This window comes from Lathyrus oleraceus, chromosome 5 (genome assembly GCF_024323335.1).
Source record: "Lathyrus oleraceus cultivar Zhongwan6 chromosome 5, CAAS_Psat_ZW6_1.0, whole genome shotgun sequence".
Taxonomy (NCBI): Eukaryota; Viridiplantae; Streptophyta; class Magnoliopsida; order Fabales; family Fabaceae; genus Lathyrus; species Lathyrus oleraceus.
Genome location: NC_066583.1, coordinates 513,795,649 through 513,815,533, shown reverse-complemented (window position 1 = coordinate 513,815,533; position 19,885 = coordinate 513,795,649). Strand labels below are relative to the sequence as shown.

Below are 19,885 nucleotides of genomic sequence, written 5' to 3'. Positions count from 1 at the left end.
TTTGGATCAAGCTATGAATGTTTCAAATTGGTTGGCAATCATGCAATAAGAACTTAGGGAAATCAAGAAGAACAATATTTGGGAGCTTGTAGAAAATTCAATCAAGAAGCCAATTGATGTGAAGTGGGTCTACAAGTTGAATCTAAGGCTAAATGGTGAAATTGCCAAGTATAAGGTAAGACTTATGGCAAGAGGTTTTCTGCAAAAACCTAGTATTTACTTCGACGAAGTCTATGCACCTGTTGCAAGGATAGAAATCATCATAATTGTTATGTCAACCACAACATACAGAGGATGAAAGATACATCAACAAGATATAAAATCAACATTTCTGAATGGAGCATTGGAATATGAGGTTTATGTCAGTCAATCACCAGGATTCGAAATCAAAAGGCATGAGCAAAAGGTGTACAAATTGAGGAAGACTCTTTATGGTTTAAAGCAAACCCCAAGGATTGGAATAAGATAATAAATAACTTCATAATCAGGGCAGGTTTCACAAAATGTGTTTCAGAGCATGAAATGTATGTCAACAATGCAAGCAGATTCAATCAAGTCATTATATACCTATATGTGGATGACTTATTGATCACAAATGCAGATGAGGCAGAAATAAAAGGAGACAAAGTTGAGTTGATGCATGAATTTGAAATGTTTGACCTAGGAAATTTTTCATATTTCTTAGGGATGGAGTTTAAAGACACATGTGAAAGAATGTTCTTGCACCAGAAGAAGTATGCTCAAGAAAAGGTTCAAGATGAGCAATTGTAATAAAACTGCCACACCATTCGACACTGGAGCAAAATTGAGAAAGAATACAAATGATGAATTTGTAAGTGCACATTGTACAAGTAAATAATTGGATCCTTAAGGTATATATAAGTAGGGGTGTGCAAAAATATAGTTAACCAAATTATATTACTAAACTGAATTGCATTGCACCATAAAATAACTAAACCACTTGAATGGTTAATGAACTGAACCATTTAAATTAACCAATTATAATTCAGTTTAAAACCGGTTCATAACCAGTTTTCTTTTATAAACTGTTTTAGTTATAATTTTTTTAATAAAAAAAAGAAAAATTATTGAGAGTGAAAAAAAATAGAAATTAAAAATATTTATAATTATGAAAAATAAAAAATATTTTATTGAAAATTAAAAATAAAATTATAAAAAAATATAGTTTTTTTAGAAAAAAAATCTGAAAATAAAATATTTTGTATTCCATAAAATAAAAATTAAATTTTTTTATTCATTAAAAAAATATAATTTAATCTGAAATAAAAAAAAATATTTTTTTAGAAAAATAAAAAATTGTTATTTTCTGAAATAAAAAAATTCTGAAAAAATATTTTTTTTTTAAAATAAAAATTTCAGAATAAAATAATTTTTGTTTTTTTCCCGAAAGTTTTGAAATATAAAAATAAAACATATATTTTTTTATTTTTCCGGAAATAAAATTCGAAAACAATTTATTCTGGATTTTTTTCCCCGAAAAATTAAAATAAAAATATTTTTTTTATTTTTATTTTTTGCATGAAATTTTAAAAATATCTATTCAGATTTTTTTTTCAAAAAAAAAATTTTAATTAATTTTTATAAATAAAAGTTTTTTTTTTTAAATAAATATTTTCAAATATTCTTTTTTTTTTTAATTAATTATTTTTTATGAAATTAAAAAAATTGATTTTAAAAGAGTTCAAATTATAAATTTGGTTTATAATTGCAAACTGATTATAAACTAATTTATAAATACAAACCGGTTATAAACTAGTTTTAAACTGAATTGAAACCATTTTAGCAATTAACTGCATTTTTTTTGAACTGAACTATAAATGTGGTTTGATTCAGTGGAGTTCATGAACCACGAACACCCCTATATATAAGCAATACCAGACCCGTTGTGCTATTAAGCTGAGTTATGAAGAAGCCACAAAAATGTCATCTCAATGTAGTAAAGAGAGTGTTAAGATACATAAAGGGAACAATCGACCATGGTGTGTTAATTTCAAATGTGTTAATTTCAAGGTAGAAGAATACAGACACAGATGTAGAGATACATGGCTACACTAAATTTGATTTAAGTGGAGACCAAAATAAAAAGAAAAGTATTGCACACAATATATTTATGACCGGTGTAGCACCAATCTCTTGGAGCTCAATAAAGAAAAGTTTTACAAAATGAATTCTACTCAAAAACGTGTTTATCAAAACTCGCCCAAACACAAAGATTTATGAATATTCTATAAATTTCACTCTTCACATTATAGAATGTATTCAAGTTGGAAACACAACCTACATGTTTCTTCAATTCTAGTTTATTAGAGAAGTATATATATCAGCTACATAAATGCAAGGAAGACCCATCACAGTAGCCCTTGTGCACAAATAAGGTACTGGTCATCAGAAAGGAACTTCCGGTAACGGGAGAGGATCCAAGCTTCAACTAAAGAGGTGGATACAAAAACTACAGTGGTGTAGTATAAGAAACACATCGGGAATTTTGTAGAATCTCAAAGACAAGTACTGCAGTCCCCAAAATGACAGTGATCCTCATCACTCGAAACAAAATGAAGATTTCCTTTCTCTATTTTAACGCCTCTGCAGACCCGAGCTTATTTTACATTCGTATCCAATCATATAAAGAAACATTTATTGCATCTGAATTGATGCTTCCTTTTTGCTCGCTAAGCATCTACCTGACCTCAAACTGTTTGTTTGACTTGTTCTTGTTTATCATCATCTGTCAGTTGGCTTCTAAGGAAGTCTAGAACTGATAGCCGCTATAAGAACAAAAACATATGTTAATTTCAAGATCTTATGTTGAAATGCAGCACAAAATGAAACTTGTATTCAAGATACTAAGTAATGATAACACTCCATACTAGGCTTAAATATTAGACACTTTACATAATAAGTTAGTGTAATACAAATTTAGCAATCTACATTGAATCAAGTTATATCAACTTGATGATCATGTTTGCATTTGAATCACACTATATGCTACTGTCAATTTTTAATTTCTATGAAATCTTAGGCTTAATTTACTCCAATTAGGATTTCCATTCAACTGTCCTAACTGTCATATTTGTGTGCATGTGTGTGTGTGTTTGTAAAGAGCAATTATGATGTCGATGGATATGCTTCCACATATAACAAAAGCTCGCACTAAGCGATCTTGAATCAAAGGGTGGCAAATGAAAGGGGAAAATGAACAAAAGAGGAGATTATTCACACTCACATTTCTCATGAGAGAAAATTCAATTCATTCCAAACTTAGCAAATTAGAGTCTTACAACGGCATTTAAAGAAAGACTCAACCTAATCCTAACATGGGCCAGAGGGCCGATTCTCTAGGCCCGTATTATTAGGCCTACACCACTCTAAAAAAAATTATTACGATTCAAATTAAACACAAATAAAACTAAAAACTATTCTAAAGTCTTGACTTAAAATTTTTCTTGTTTTTCTCCTAATTAGTTCACTTTAGGTCCTCATCAAATTAAGTTACTATATGAGTAAATCTTGCCATTATTGAAAGTTTAAGCAATGAATTATTTAACAAAGTAACTCTGCAAAAGTTATTCACTGAGTAATTTGATTCCACCTATATATATATTATATATGTATACACACGTCTGTGCTTGTGTTATGGATGCGGAAACAGAGGAGGAATACAATAATATAGCACTTCTTTATTAGCATACATAAAGTAACAACTTACCCGTTGCTCAAGCCCACTGGCTTCAGATTTTAAAGTAAGTGATTCCAGCAAGTTTATAGCTTCTTGAAATCCGTCACTAGCCGACTTTTCATCTCCTAGACTTTTGTCAACATCCGCTACTTTTGCGAGAGAAACAGCAACATCTAAGACCTAAATTGACATAAACAATAAAAAAATGGTTAATTTGAAAATTGGTCATGCCTACTGGCCACAATACATGTTCTAATGTGACAATTTGTATGGGTGATTAAAGATTAACTTAACCTAACTAGTTAATGGCCAATGATTTATACTAACTTTTTACATGGTTGAATGGGTGATTAAAGATTAATTTAACCTAACTAGTTAATGGGCAAGATGATTTATACTAACTTTTTACATGGTTGAGTTGTTTCAAAACAAGAAAAAAATATCAAACTGAAAATTATCTACAAGTATCAAGAACTCGTGTAATGAAGAAACTAGGGGTGCAAATGATGAGTGTAAGAGTTTTGTTTCCATTTTATTTTTCACTAGCATGCAAACAGGCACTAATGTGCCAATCTGTCCGTCTTTATCACTCTCTGATTTTTCTACTCGACTTCTTTTCTCTTACTATTTTATGTTTTTATCATTTTTCATGGACAAAACAGCTGCCAAGCCTTGTCAAAACAAGTGTTTCATGTGCTATGCATAGAAAAGAATCTAACAAACATGATTGGTGTAAATTACATAATGAAACTTCGGTGAGTATATAAGCTAGTAAGGTAAAATCCACTTAATAAGGCCCTTTTTGGACAAACATCTAATTAAGTGCTTAGTGTAAGACCTCATCATACAAGTGCTTAGGTTATTTCTATAGCAACCAAACAACCAAGCCTTATCCCACTAGGTGGAGTCGGCTACATGGATCAAATTTTGCCATAATGTTCTATCCAATACCATATTTCTATGACGGTAAATAAAATTGATCTCTTTTCCTATAAATTATAAACTATTTTCATAAACTATCTTAAAGAGGTTACATAAATAAGCTAAAAATTACTTATGGATATGTCATAAGTTGTTTCTATAAATTCTCCTAAATATGCTTACTGGGTAACCTTAAATAAGTCAACTTAATAAGCTCTAAAGCAAGTCAGAAAACACTACTGTTAAATTTAATTCAAATATAGGTGGAAAGCATTTACCAACCTGAGATGAAACATTTGAATTGTTCTTGACAACATCACGGCGAACATTTAAGGATTGAAAATAGTATGATCTCGCAGCTTGGAGGTCTCCCCCATGATATTTAAGATCACCAATTTTATTAAGTGAAACGGAAAGTGTATGTGTAATCTGTAAGATAACAAGGTCAAAGAAATAAATTGACAATAAACAAAACCAGATTGATCTGGTAATCTATCATTTCTCATGAGAGCTGAGAAAAGCAAGGTTCTAATGAAATAACCTCCAAATCATCTTTTGGCAACTTTGACAGAAATTCAACACTTTCTTCAAAATAAGTTACTGCAGAACTGCTATCACCCATTGCTCGGCTGCAGAAATTATTTTGTAAACATGAAGATCACAATCCACCTCCTCCATTAAACATGTAATTAAACTATATTCTCTTAAACTTTGTGATACAAAAAGAAATGTGACACATGAATGAAAAAAAGGAAAAAGCAGAGAATAAGAAGAAAACAAAAGGCTTAAAAAACAAAAAAGAGATCAATAATCTCTCAAAATGTTCACGATCAAAACCGCTCTAAAATAACGATAAACTGCACCACAAAGAGACCAAAAGGCGCACTACATAATAGATTTAAGAGCACAAACACGAGGCACTGAAACTTCATATTGAAGGTGTGTCTATGTTTGTTCAGCACCAACACGATACTAATACGTGTGATTACATATAATCATTTCCATTTTCTCAAATTATTACCAATGTCTGTCAGTGCTTCTGCTTCAGAGGATGTAACTATATGCTAATGGGTTTAGGACATGTTTTAAAGTGGGAGGCAACAGGGAAAACTAGGAGCTTCTTCCAACTGAAGTGGTTATTTCTGTACACCAAAAATGGCTAAAGCAGTATAGGAAATTGAACATTTTACACTATATTATAGATGTAGAGGAAACAGTGGAAACAATTTCTGGTACAGACATGGATAACCAAAACTCAAAATGTCCTCAATACCAAAGATGATTCGGATTCCATATAGATATATACAACGGAAACAATTTCTGGTACAGATATAGATAACCAAAACTCAAAATGTCCTCAATACCAAAGATGATTCGGATTCAGAACACTAGTTTAACAATTTCCACCGATTCTAAGCATCCCTATTTGATTTTATCATTTTTGGTCTCAGTCTAGTTATATTCAGTGCTACTATCAGTGTTGTCAACCATGGATCACAAAAAATAGTGGTCTCCTGAAATTCCTCTACGTAAACAGTGATTTGTTCAAATTTTGCTATGCTATAGCACTGTAGTTGCTATGTTACAACACTGGTTACTATTTATGCTAGTATTTTTAACCACGCCTTTGTATATCAGACTATTTTGTCCTCTTGACAGATACACTACTCTTGGTAGAAATTTTTTCTATATTTCACTAAGCACAACATATATGTAAACAATATCTTATCATAGAATACAACGATAATATCCTACAACATACCAGCAGTCGCCGAGCATACCCAAGACTGCTCCAAGTTGTGAACATAACTCTGAAGTGTTACCAACTTTTTCTATCTGACTACGAATGTCTTCTGCACATAGGCTGAGTCTTGATTTGGCACTTTCTAAATTCTGAGCACGGAATACCTGTTTTTGAATTTCATATGGTAAAATGCTCATTATCAAGTGGTCAAGAAAAATAGTTAAATGATAAGCACTTGTAGCATAAGCATTGAATTAAGACTAGTGACCATTTACACTGTGGATGATAATAGTTAACGACAAAAAACTCAAGGATCATCATTCTTTCTCAATTTAATCCTTCATATACAAGACTTCATCCACATTTACATTTGAAAAGGACATACTTACCCTCATGGCCTGTTGTACTAAGAAAGAACCTCTTTCCAAAGACACATCTTCGTATATAACCGGCTTATTATTTTCTGTTGCTTCTTCGCCTTTGTCTAAATTAACAGACCTTTTGATCCTAGCATGACCTTCAATAAAGCGATCGACTACACCTTGAAGATTGTCATCGGGCTCAATCTTCACAATATCAGCTCCACATAACGGACAGTCCTCAAAGTGCGATATACATGCTCTAACATCATATACACATAAAATCAGAAATCATCCAAAAACAATGTATGCAATGATAAACACGGGCCGTGATACGTACTTGCAGAAAACATGCAAACAAGGCACACATTTACTGGTGTCGAACAGCAGCGCTTGGCATACCATACAGCTAAGAGGACCAAGCTTAAACGTCTGAGAGTCATATCCCATTGGACACTTCGGTGAAACGCTGGCCGAGTCATTAACCTCTTTCTTCACCTTACTTTCATGTTCTACATGATATTTAGTTGAGTTTTCACTCGGTTTTTTAGAAGCATTACTATCGTCCGGCCGAGGAATTTTAACAAAAGGACAAACCGGTTTCATATTGATTCAATACCACAAGTGCCTACAAAAACAACATCTTTGCATTCAGTTAACTTAATAACAAAGTATCAATCATCATTAAATTAGAGTACTAAACATGAATTAAAAAGATAAATAAAAAAATTCTATCAATTTAAAAAATAAAAAAAAATAAAACCTAGAAAAGTAACATCTATGCATTCATAACCAAGATTCAATCATTCAAAGATCGTCAATTTTCAACTGGATACTAAAATAGCAGGTTGCAGAAAATAGCAGAACTTTTGCTTCAACAGAAGATACACCAATTTATTTAGGTAGGGTAGCTTTAGGGCAAAAAAATAAGCATAGGCAGATCCAGTCTATTTTCTTGTAATCTTATTACAACAGGGAATCTCTTTTATTTTCTGCGTCAACTATGCAAAAATGACAACTTCATTGTATTATGCTCCTCTATTTCTCCTTTAGTACAACCCATTTAGTGTAGTGCATAGTAGCTGAAACTTATGACATGCTAACTAGATAGAATTTGGCACATAAGCTAGAAAGGAACAGAACATAAGAATTGTGTTCTGCATTTTGAATCATGGTTTTAAACTGCTTTCCACAAGAACCGTGACAGTAATTGTGCCTACAAGTCTACAACCTATGCTTTTCAAGATTTCAACAACTACATCAAATCCACCTATATCTGACTACAATATTCTACATATCAAATATCATAACATAACCACCACAACTGTAATTAAAAACCTTATTTATTATAATAAAAAGATGTGCATAAAGTAAACCAGGGTGTTACAATTTGATTACATTACATGTTTTAGCTGAACCAAAATAAAAAACATAACGAACAGGCTTTTCCTTTCTGTTTTACAGGTAAACTGAATGCTAAATTAAGCCGATAAATAAGAGACTCGTCTGTCATCATTCATTAACTATGAAAATATGGAATACACAAAAATGCTCATCACCAATTACTACCACAATAACTAATAACTAACATGTGCTTGTGATCAAAACCATAAACACATCCAACCAAGCCAACAACATATAAACAATTTCATCAATTACACCATATCTTGATAAAAACAAAAAATTGCCATTTAGATCTATGAAACACTGGCACATATATAGACACGACACACAGGACATTGACTAGTTGAATAATGCGGTAATGCGGAATACCAAACACACACCTTCAATCTGAAGTGTCAATGCTACATAGTCATGATCAATCATCATCATCATGATCACTCTCATCACTAAAATACCCAGCTTTCTTCCCTTTCTTCTTCGTCTTGTTGTTGTCCAAACCCTCATCATCATTTCTGTTTCTCCCCAGCAACCTTTCACCCACTTCATCATCCACAACAGAAGCCCAATTATCCTCAAACTGCTCCGCAGCAATCTGACCACCCTCTTCCTCCTCCTCATCACCTTCCTCCTCCCCATCCCTATCCCTCAGCCCACTAAATCCCCGCCGCGGCTTCTTAGGCTGAGGCCGCGGCCTCGGCCCCAACTGATTCTTAGGACACTCATACGACAAATGACCATGCCCCCCACACTCATAACACAAAGCAGTCTCAGTATTGTACACGCGCTTCCGAATAAACTCCGGAGCACGTCCATTATCAGCAGCAATAGAAGCAGTTAGAGTCCTTCCATTGAGAATCTTCTTATTCATCTCCGCCACGGCGCGTTGAGCGTCATTACGAGAAACGAATTGGACAAACGCGACACCGCGGCTTAGGCGCGTGTGACGGTCTTTGAGAACGGTTACACGCGCGATGCGGCCGAAAGTAGAGAAGAGCGTATGGAGATCGGAGTTTGTTAGGGAGTAATCTAGATTAGAAACGTATAGCGTCGATTTTGATGGTGCTAAGGGTTCACCTGTTCCTCCTATTGATGATCCTTTGTTGTTCGGTTTTGATTGGGGTTGATTACTGGATGTGGTGCCGGTGGTGGTGTTGGGGGTTGAGGACGAAGCGCAGTAGCGGTAGTAGAAAACGTCGTCGTCTTCATCGCTGTCACTGTGTTTTCGTTTGTGTTTCTTCTTGCTTGACATTTTTTTCGGTTCAGGTTTTTTGTTTCCGGCAACGGCGTTCGGTTTCCGGCGACGGAATTAGTTCTCCGATGCTTCTTTAATCTATAGAGAGGAAATCTGAGAGTGGAGAGATTCTATAATGCGTTTGAGAAACCCTAGAGAAGTGAAGCGAAACTCCAAGCGGATCTGGACATGGATCCGGATATTTTGGATTGGTTTTATATATGGTTTTATCCATTCTTATTTTTTTATAAGCAGTATTATCCATATGTAAATGGATAACTTGCTCACCGCCAGAGTACTTGTAAAGATAGCATAAAACTAAAAATTATTATGTTTTAATATTTTTTTATTTAATTGGTCAGCCAACAATCTGCATATATAAATTTTAATAATTTTTTGTTAGATATACTACTTTTTCGTTAGATATACAATTTTATTATATTATTATAGATTATGTTTTAATATCTTAAGATAAATAGAGTTATTGAAATTTAACAAAAATAGAATAGAGTGGAATAATATTTTTATTACTTTATTACTTGAATAATTAGCGATAAAAACAAAGTAAGTTTTTGATTCTGCTCATATAAAAGAGAAACAATAGTGATGGAAAGTGATGAAAATTTTCATTCTGCTCATGTTAAAGGGAACAATACTAGTAGAAAGTGATCAATACTAGTAGAAAGTGATGTAATTTTTTATTCCTCATATCTAAGGAAAATAATGCTAATGAAAAGTGATGAAATGAAATAGAATAATAAAATTTCATTATACTAGGTCTGATTTTAATTAACTCAAACAATGGAATCTTATTCTATTTCATCTCATATCACTTCATATCATCTCATTGCATCAACTTAAGCAAAATCTTAGTCTAATAATTTCAATTTCACATCATTTAAAAACTCTTATGTAGAATTTGTCGAGAATTGAAGAGGACTAATCTCTTATTAAAAACTCAACAATTAATTTGTTTTCAAAAGTAATGTTTTATTTATACACTTAGATTATGTTTGGACATCTTAAAATAAAGATATAAGAATAAAAATGAACATAGTGAATGAACAAAATTAGAAGTACATACGATTAAAATGCATCAAAATCGAAGATATATTTTTAAATTTATTGAACTTTTCGCATTAGACTTTTTTCTATTGTATTATTTTTCAACATCATTTAATTTCTAGATCTCATGCATCCTATCCAAAAAAACAAAGTTCTCACTCAGATTTTTCTTCCTTAAGACGTTCGCTCCATTCTACGAATGTTGGTGGTAGAGGACACCCTCGTTTCAAATAAGCTTGTATAAAATGCATCTTAGTAGCAATTTGATATAAGATGACTCATTTCAGAAAAATTCATCCACTTTATTGTCGTTGTAGGGACATCAATTTTACTAAGAATCGAAGGATTTTGAATAGCTTGTATCTGTGCATTAGTCATATAGAGTCGCATGTAATCATTCTAATGAGAAGTTAGCACTTTGATAAGACTATAACAGACAAGAGTTCAATTCTTCTCACTCTTTCAATTATATGTGGATGACTTATTGATCACAAATGCAAATGAGGCAGAAATAAAAGGAGACAAAGTTGAGTTGATGCATGAATTTGAAATGTTTGACCTAGGAAATTTTTCATATTTCTTAGGGATGGAGTTTAAAGACACATGTGAAAGAATGTTTTTGCACCAAAAGAAGTATGCTCAAGAAAAGGTTCAAGATGAGCAACTGTAGTAAAACTGCCACACCATTCGACACTGGAGCAAAATTGAGAAAGAATACAAATGATGAATTTGTAAGTGCACATTGTACAAGTAAATAATTGGATCCTTAAGGTATATATAAGCAATACCAGACCCGTCATTTGTCAAAAAGTTGTGCTATTAAGCTGAGTTATGAAGAAGCCACAAAAATGTCATCTCAATGTAGTAAAGAGAGTGTTAAGATACATAAAGGGAACAATCGACCATGGTGTGTTAATTTCAAATGTGTTAATTTCAAGGTAGAAGAATACAAACACAGATGTAGAGATACATGGCTACACTAAATTTGATTTAAGTGGAGACCAAAATAAAAAGAAAAGTATTGCACACAATATATTTATGACCGGTGTAGCACCAATCTCTTGGAGCTCAATAAAGAAAAGTTTTACAAAATGAATTCTACTCAAAAACGTGTTTATCAAAACTCGCCCAAACACAAAGATTTATGAATATTCTATAAATTTCACTCTTCACATTATAGAATGTATTCAAGTTGGAAACACAACCTACATGTTTCTTCAATTCTAGTTTATTAGAGAAGTATATATATCAGCTACATAAATGCAAGGAAGACCCATCACAGTAGCCCTTGTGCACAAATAAGGTACTGGTCATCAGAAAGGAACTTCCGGTAACGGGAGAGGATCCAAGCTTCAACTAAAGAGGTGGATACAAAAACTACAGTGGTGTAGTATAAGAAACACATAGGGAATTTTGTAGAATCTCAAAGACAAGTACTGCAGTCCCCAAAATGACAGTGATCCTCATCACTCGAAACAAAATGAAGATTTCCTTTCTCTATTTTAACGCCTCTGCAGACCCGAGCTTATTTTACATTCGTATCCAATCATATAAAGAAACATTTATTGCATCTGAATTGATGTTTCCTTTTTGCTCGCTAAGCATCTACCTGACCTCAAACTGTTTGTTCGACTTGTTCTTGTTTATCATCATCTGTCAGTTGGCTTCTAAGGAAGTCTAGAACTGATAGCCGCTATAAGAACAGAAACATATGTTAATTTCAAGATCTTATGTTGAAATGCAGCACAAAATGAAACTTGTATTCAAGATACTAAGAAATGATAACACTCCATACTAGGCTTAAATATTAGACACTTTACATAATAAGTTAGTGTAATACAAATTTAGCAATCTACATTGAATCAAGTTATATCAAGTTATTAGCATACATAAAGTAACAACTTACCCGTTGCTCAAGCCCACTGGCTTCAGATTTTAAAGTAAGTGATTCCAGCAAGTTTATAGCTTCTTGAAATCCGTCACTAGCCGACTTTTCATCTCCTAGACTTTTGTCAACATCCGCTACTTTTGCGAGAGAAACAGCAACATCTAAGACCTAAATTGACATAAACAATAAAAAAATGGTTAATTTGAAAATTGGTCATGCCTACTGGCCACAATACATGTTCTAATGTGACAATTTGTATGGGTGATTAAAGATTAACTTAACCTAACTAGTTAATGGCCAATGATTTATACTAACTTTTTACATGGTTGAATGGGTGATTAAAGATTAATTTAACCTAACTAGTTAATGGGCAAGATGATTTATACTAACTTTTTACATGGTTGAGTTGTTTCAAAACAAGAAAAAAATATCAAACTGAAAATTATCTACAAGTATCAAGAACTCGTGTAATGAAGAAACTAGGGGTGCAAATGATGAGTGTAAGAGTTTTGTTTCCATTTTATTTTTCACTAGCATGCAAACAGGCACTAATGTGCCAATCTGTCCGTCTTTATCACTCTCTGATTTTTCTACTCGACTTCTTTTCTCTTACTATTTTATGTTTTTATCATTTTTCATGGACAAAACAGCTGCCAAGCCTTGTCAAAACAAGTGTTTCATGTGCTATGCATAGAAAAGAATCTAACAAACATGATTGGTGTAAATTACATAATGAAACTTCGGTGAGTATATAAGCTAGTAAGGTAAAATCCACTTAATAAGGCCCTTTTTGGACAAACATCTAATTAAGTGCTTAGTGTAAGACCTCATCATACAAGTGCTTAGGTTATTTCTATAGCAACCAAACAACCAAGCCTTATCCCACTAGGTGGAGTCGGCTACATGGATCAAATTTTGCCATAATGTTCTATCCAATACCATATTTCTATGACGGTAAATAAAATTGATCTCTTTTCCTATAAATTATAAACTATTTTCATAAACTATCTTAAAGAGGTTACATAAATAAGCTAAAAATTACTTATGGATATGTCATAAGTTGTTTCTATAAATTCTCCTAAATATGCTTACTGGGTAACCTTAAATAAGTCAACTTAATAAGCTCTAAAGCAAGTCAGAAAACACTACTGTTAAATTTAATTCAAATATAGGTGGAAAGCATTTACCAACCTGAGATGAAACATTTGAATTGTTCTTGACAACATCACGGCGAACATTTAAGGATTGAAAATAGTATGATCTCGCAGCTTGGAGGTCTCCCCCATGATATTTAAGATCACCAATTTTATTAAGTGAAACGGAAAGTGTATGTGTAATCTGTAAGATAACAAGGTCAAAGAAATAAATTGACAATAAACAAAACCAGATTGATCTGGTAATCTATCATTTCTCATGAGAGCTGAGAAAAGCAAGGTTCTAATGAAATAACCTCCAAATCATCTTTTGGCAACTTTGACAGAAATTCAACACTTTCTTCAAAATAAGTTACTGCAGAACTGCTATCACCCATTGCTCGGCTGCAGAAATTATTTTGTAAACATGAAGATCACAATCCACCTCCTCCATTAAACATGTAATTAAACTATATTCTCTTAAACTTTGTGATACAAAAAGAAATGTGACACATGAATGAAAAAAAGGAAAAAGCAGAGAATAAGAAGAAAACAAAAGGCTTAAAAAACAAAAAAGAGATCAATAATCTCTCAAAATGTTCACGATCAAAACCGCTCTAAAATAACGATAAACTGCACCACAAAGAGACCAAAAGGCACACTACATAATAGATTTAAGAGCACAAACACGAGGCACTGAAACTTCATATTGAAGGTGTGTCTATGTTTGTTCAGCACCAACACGATACTAATACGTGTGATTACATATAATCATTTCCATTTTCTCAAATTATTACCAATGTCTGTCAGTGCTTCTGCTTCAGAGGATGTAACTATATGCTAATGGGTTTAGGACATGTTTTAAAGTGGGAGGCAACAGGGAAAACTAGGAGCTTCTTCCAACTGAAGTGGTTATTTCTGTACACCAAAAATGGCTAAAGCAGTATAGGAAATTGAACATTTTACACTATATTATAGATGTAGAGGAAACAGTGGAAACAATTTCTGGTACAGACATGGATAACCAAAACTCAAAATGTCCTCAATACCAAAGATGATTCGGATTCCATATAGATATATACAACGGAAACAATTTCTGGTACAGATATAGATAACCAAAACTCAAAATGTCCTCAATACCAAAGATGATTCGGATTCAGAACACTAGTTTAACAATTTCCACCGATTCTAAGCATCCCTATCTGATTTTATCATTTTTGGTCTCAGTCTAGTTATATTCAGTGTTACTATCAGTGTTGTCAACCATGGATCACAAAAAATAGTGGTCTCCTGAAATTCCTCTACGTAAACAGTGATTTGTTCAAATTTTGCTATGCTATAGCACTGTAGTTGCTATGTTACAACACTGGTTACTATTTATGCTAGTATTTTTAACCGCGCCTTTGTATATCAGACTATTTTGTCCTCTTGACAGATACACTACTCTTGGTAGAAACTTTTTCTATATTTCACTAAGCACAACATATGTGTAAACAATATCTTATCATAGAATACAACGATAATATCCTACAACATACCAGCAGTCGCCGAGCATACCCAAGACTGCTCCAAGTTGTGAACATAACTCTGAAGTGTTACCAACTTTTTCTATCTGACTACGAATGTCTTCTGCACATAGGCTGAGTCTTGATTTGGCACTTTCTAAATTCTGAGCACGGAATGCCTGTTTTTGAATTTCATATGGTAAAATGCTCATTATCAAGTGGTCAAGAAAAATAGTTAAACGATAAGCACTTGTAGCATAAGCATTGAATTAAGACTAGTGACCATTTACACTGTGGATGATAATAGTTAACGACAAAAAACTCAAGGATCATCATTCTTTCTCAATTTAATCCTTCATATACAAGACTTCATCCACATTTACATTTGAAAAGGACATACTTACCCTCATGGCCTGTTGTACTAAGAAAGAACCTCTTTCCAAAGACACATCTTCGTATATAACCGGCTTATTATTTTCTGTTGCTTCTTCGCCTTTGTCTAAATTAACAGACCTTTTGATCCTAGCATGACCTTCAATAAAGCGATCGACTACACCTTGAAGATTGTCATCGGGCTCAATCTTCACAATATCAGCTCCACATAACGGACAGTCCTCAAAGCGCGATATACATGCTCTAACATCATATACACATAAAATCAGAAATCATCCAAAAACAATGTATGCAATGATAAACACGGGCCGTGATACGTACTTGCAGAAAACATGCAAACAAGGCACACATTTACTGGTGTCGAACAGCAGCGCTTGGCATACCATACAGCTAAGAGGACCAAGCTTAAACGTCTGAGAGTCATATCCCATTGGACACTTCGGTGAAACGCTGGCCGAGTCATTAACCTCTTTCTTCACCTTACTTTCATGTTCTACATGATATTTAGTTGAGTTTTCACTCGGTTTTTTAGAAGCATTACTATCGTCCGGCCGAGGAATTTTAACAAAAGGACAAACCGGTTTCATATTGATTCAATACCACAAGTGCCTACAAAAACAACACCTTTGCATTCAGTTAACTTAATAACAAAGTATCAATCATCATTAAATTAGAGTACTAAACATGAATTAAAAAGATAAATAAAAAAATTCTATCAATTTAAAAAATAAAAAAAAATAAAACCTAGAAAAGTAACATCTATGCATTCATAACCAAGATTCAATCATTCAAAGATCGTCAATTTTCAACTGGATACTAAAATTAAACCAAGATTCAATTTTTTTCAAAAGTAAATAAATGAAGATGAGATTGTTACAGGATATAGAGAGACGAAACGGGAAGAGGGATTTGATTGTTGTTGTTGTGTTCTTCAACCTTTGGTTTTGTTTGTGAGAGAGATGTGCGATGATTTCTGAGAAAATTGTGGACTGAGTTTGCGGTTGGTTGGAGATCGAGGTTGGGCTTATCTTTTATATTTCGTTTTTACTCCTTAAGTTTATATGTATTTCATACGCAACCACATAAAATAGGAAGAAAAATGTGTAAATTAATGGAGGGTTGAATATGTATGCGAGCAAAAATAATAATAAAAAATTTTAAAATGGCCAATGTGTTAGGTTAGGGTTTTTTATATATAATGCAATTCCTCTTCATCATCTTTCACTCATTTTCTAAATTTTTTCTTCAATTTTTCTTCGACATGTTGTCTTATATGTCGTCTTATATACACAAGAGAAATGTCAATTTGATTTATTATATGTCGTCTTATATACACAAGAGAAATGTCAATTTGATTTATTCGACAATAAAGTCTCCGATGAAGATTTGACTTTGGAGTACGAAGACGTTCGAGCATATTTAGAGGAGTTTGATCTGTTGGTTAGATGGACACATTGCAGATGGTGAAAAGATCCGAAGAATTCAAAGGATTGTTACGGTGTACAACGATAATGGAGAAAGTCGTTTCTAGAAATCAGTTAAAATCGATACTAATTATCGTATTATGATGCATAGCTGTGAGGAGATTCTCTTGATAGTTATAATCGCATAGATATGTTGTTTAAGTGTTGTACTTGTTTGTCTTGTTGTTTAAATTATTGTTTAGTTGTACTTTAAATTTTTGTAACCAAATGTTGTGATATTTATGAAATGAACGTTATTTTCAATTTCAAATAAAATGGTTACATAAAATGGATTACATATAAAATTATGTTGTGGTGCTTGCTCCTACATTGGAACAGTTTGTACGATTGTGTCCGGACTAACGACATAAACGGCATAATCTTACCATTTTGTTCGTCGTATCCATTTCGATTCGAATATGTGCGCTGTTAGGGCGACTCTTTTTCTTTCTTCGCATATTTTCATTATGCCAAACTATCTCTCATTGATATGCATGTTAATAATCCTCCTTTGTGACCACCGGAAAGCTAATAATTATTGTACACATTGCATAAGTTTATGACTTTGTAAATGGCGAATAATAAGCTGGAAGGGTCATGTCGATCCTTTGAACATTTCGCTATGACATGGGAGCAAGGAATACATAAGGCTTAGAACTTTCTGCAATCGCACCAACCTCTATCTTGTTCGACTCGATAGTATCCCCTTTGGCTCCCCTCATTATGGTCCATTGTCTCATCTACATTGAACCAACATTTACGACAGTCAAATATTATGACCACATGTGTGTTAGCTTTAACAACTTCATCCTTAATTAATTTCATTTAAATTTCACTGAACAACTCACATGATTGTAACACTGAACTCCATTTTGAACGTTTGATCTTAAACAGTGACGCTAACCTAAAATAGGTTGCTCTCACCAAAACGGTTATCGATAGATTTCAAATGCCTTTGAAAACAAAGTTCATTAATTCCACGAGATTTATGGTCATGTGACTCCACCGTTGACCATTATTGAATGCCCTGGTACACTTTTCCAATGGAATATTATCGATTCACCTTTTGCGCCATTGGCGCATGCTTACAAAAAATAACTCACACGTCATTGGGTATGGCGCATTAGTTGTAGGCTTCATGCAACTTTTGCTTCACGTGAATGCATCATCCAATCTATAAATATGGTTATACAACTCATCATTTCCATTAAACACACCTAGCATATACACTTTACCAGCAATAAACACTCATAAGCATTCCAAAAAATGGCTCTATTAACCATGGGTGAGACACATCAAGGAATTATCAACAACATTGTTGAGTTTGTAAGTTATTATTCTGAATGTATTACAAAATTTCCTGTTAATACTTTTCATTAGGATCCAAAGTTTGTAAGTCATTAATTATTTTTTGTTAGGATCCAAAAATATTTCGTTGTCGTGTACATGAATATGTACCACACGACAAATTGATAAAACCATACTTACGAGCAGACGATTTTGTCATTTACTCAACATAGTCCATACTCTATTATTTACAAATTTATCCTCGCTTTGGTAAAAAGATGGAGACCCGAGACACACACATTTCACATGTCGTTCGATGAATGTATTATCACACTAGAGGATGTATACATGTTGTTGGATCTATCTATCGAAGGTAGGGTTGTTAATGGTAGAGTTAACCAAGATAACACAATATGAAGAACTTTTGGGTGCCCCTTTGTGTGAAGACACAACAAGGGGTCAATAATCTAAAGTATCCTAAACAACAATATTCAAGCATAATATTAACCGAAGATACGACTGAATATGAAAAAAATTATTAAAACTCGGTGTTATATATATGATACTATTTAGTAATTTTTTATTTCCTAAAACTACTGGTAATATAATAAATATTATATATTTTCCTTTGTTAAGAAACATAAATAAAATAGGAACATATAGTTTGGGTTCAACTGTTTTGTCCCGTCTATATAGTTCTTTGTGTAAAAACGTACAAAAGGATACTTATTCGTTTAATTCTTGCGCTTTTTTGCTCCAAGCATGGGGTTGATCGAGAATGTCGTTAGTCGCCCAGTCAACAAGAACCACTTCATATTCCCCTTCGCAACAAAGTAAGTTTATATTATTTTTTCCGCTTACTTACTTTATACTACAACTAACTGTAAATAACTTTTTTTCACTATTTTCGATTTAGGTGGCCCGTCCTAGGGATGAACTACAACAAATGTCTCAAGCACACTATAATAGTCTATCGAAATCTTATATACCACCTTGAACCAGACGATGTATACAACTAAACAACTCATTAGAATCTTTTTTTTTAATATTACCACTTTACAAATCTTCTAATCATTTGTTTTTCCTATACAGTTTATCTGGAGGCTGTAACTGGGTCTCGACCATGAGGTTAACCCCGAGGATGTTGTAGTTTGGATAAGAAAAACACCAACCATCAGGTTCACTACTGTGGAGATGCACCAGAGTGACCGTGTCAAATTGCAGTTTGACATGTAACAACAAATCCCAGCCCCCCCCCCCCCCCCCCACGTATTTGGGATAATGGCATCAACTAAGAGTCAATGCCCAATGGAGTTATTCTTATTGGAGATATTTTGCTAGAGAGATATGTCATCGATGGAAGAATCGATATCGACACATCTTAAACGAACATGTCATACATGATGCTAGACCAACTCAAAATCATATGAATTGGTATAGGTCGGTTACAACGACACAGTTTGTGTCTGGCCCAAGGTATTTGATTGACTCACGCGAACGAGTTTCGTCATCATATGTCCAACAACAAACCCCCGCCCAACAACCTACCTCACATCATTACCAAACCCAAAAACAATGTCAACCCACCCAAACCCAACAACCAACCTCACAACATCACCATACCAAATACACCCAACCACCAATTAAACATGATTACAAACCCATAAACATCCAACCTCGCAACCAATTCATGCCACACATCCAAACACAAAACCAAGAGCATGTCATATACCACCAATAACCACATGTCACCACCATATCTTACTATATCCCCAATGACGCATATGATTCCACC

General features: G+C 33.4%; 3 protein-coding genes across 3 annotated transcripts; all 3 read right to left on the bottom strand.

The window, feature by feature from the left end:
• Positions 1–2,100: 2,100 nt before the first annotated feature.
• On the bottom strand, positions 2,101–16,367 carry LOC127085950 (protein NCA1). The gene is made up of 8 exons (XM_051026535.1): positions 16,218–16,367; positions 7,062–7,349; positions 6,752–6,983; positions 6,381–6,526; positions 5,160–5,247; positions 4,901–5,047; positions 3,728–3,877; positions 2,101–2,786 (listed from the first exon to the last, which is right to left on the bottom strand). Exons 2-8 carry the CDS (start codon positions 7,325–7,327, stop codon positions 2,709–2,711), a joined length of 1,107 nt encoding a protein of 368 aa, XP_050882492.1. The 5' UTR covers positions 7,328–7,349; positions 16,218–16,367; the 3' UTR covers positions 2,101–2,708.
• Positions 8,541–9,374, bottom strand: LOC127081731 (U11/U12 small nuclear ribonucleoprotein 31 kDa protein). The gene has a single exon (XM_051021955.1). It carries the CDS (start codon positions 9,372–9,374, stop codon positions 8,541–8,543), a length of 834 nt encoding a protein of 277 aa, XP_050877912.1.
• Positions 11,429–16,367, bottom strand: LOC127085948 (protein NCA1). Its single transcript, XM_051026534.1, has 8 exons — positions 16,218–16,367; positions 15,662–15,949; positions 15,352–15,583; positions 14,981–15,126; positions 13,760–13,847; positions 13,501–13,647; positions 12,328–12,477; positions 11,429–12,114 (listed from the first exon to the last, which is right to left on the bottom strand). Exons 2-8 carry the CDS (start codon positions 15,925–15,927, stop codon positions 12,037–12,039), a joined length of 1,107 nt encoding a protein of 368 aa, XP_050882491.1. The 5' UTR covers positions 15,928–15,949; positions 16,218–16,367; the 3' UTR covers positions 11,429–12,036.
• Positions 16,368–19,885: the final 3,518 nt, after the last annotated feature.

Bases quoted from the DNA above. Each gene is read 5' to 3' on its own strand.
- LOC127081731 (XM_051021955.1), bottom strand. From the start codon at position 9,374: ATGTCAAGCAAGAAGAAACACAAACGAAAACACAGTGACAGCGATGAA.
- LOC127085948 (XM_051026534.1), bottom strand. From the start codon at position 15,927: ATGAAACCGGTTTGTCCTTTTGTTAAAATTCCTCGGCCGGACGATAGT. The intron at 15,584-15,661 runs GTACGTATCACG...ATATGATGTTAG, and splicing joins TGTTTGCATGTTTTCTGCAA to AGCATGTATATCGCGCTTTG. The intron at 13,648-13,759 runs GTTATTTCATTA...GTTATCTTACAG, and splicing joins TGCCAAAAGATGATTTGGAG to ATTACACATACACTTTCCGT.
- LOC127085950 (XM_051026535.1), bottom strand. From the start codon at position 7,327: ATGAAACCGGTTTGTCCTTTTGTTAAAATTCCTCGGCCGGACGATAGT. The intron at 6,527-6,751 runs GTAAGTATGTCC...ATTCAAAAACAG, and splicing joins TAGTACAACAGGCCATGAGG to GTATTCCGTGCTCAGAATTT. The intron at 3,878-4,900 runs GTTGGTAAATGC...ATGTCAATTTAG, and splicing joins ATTCAAATGTTTCATCTCAG to GTCTTAGATGTTGCTGTTTC.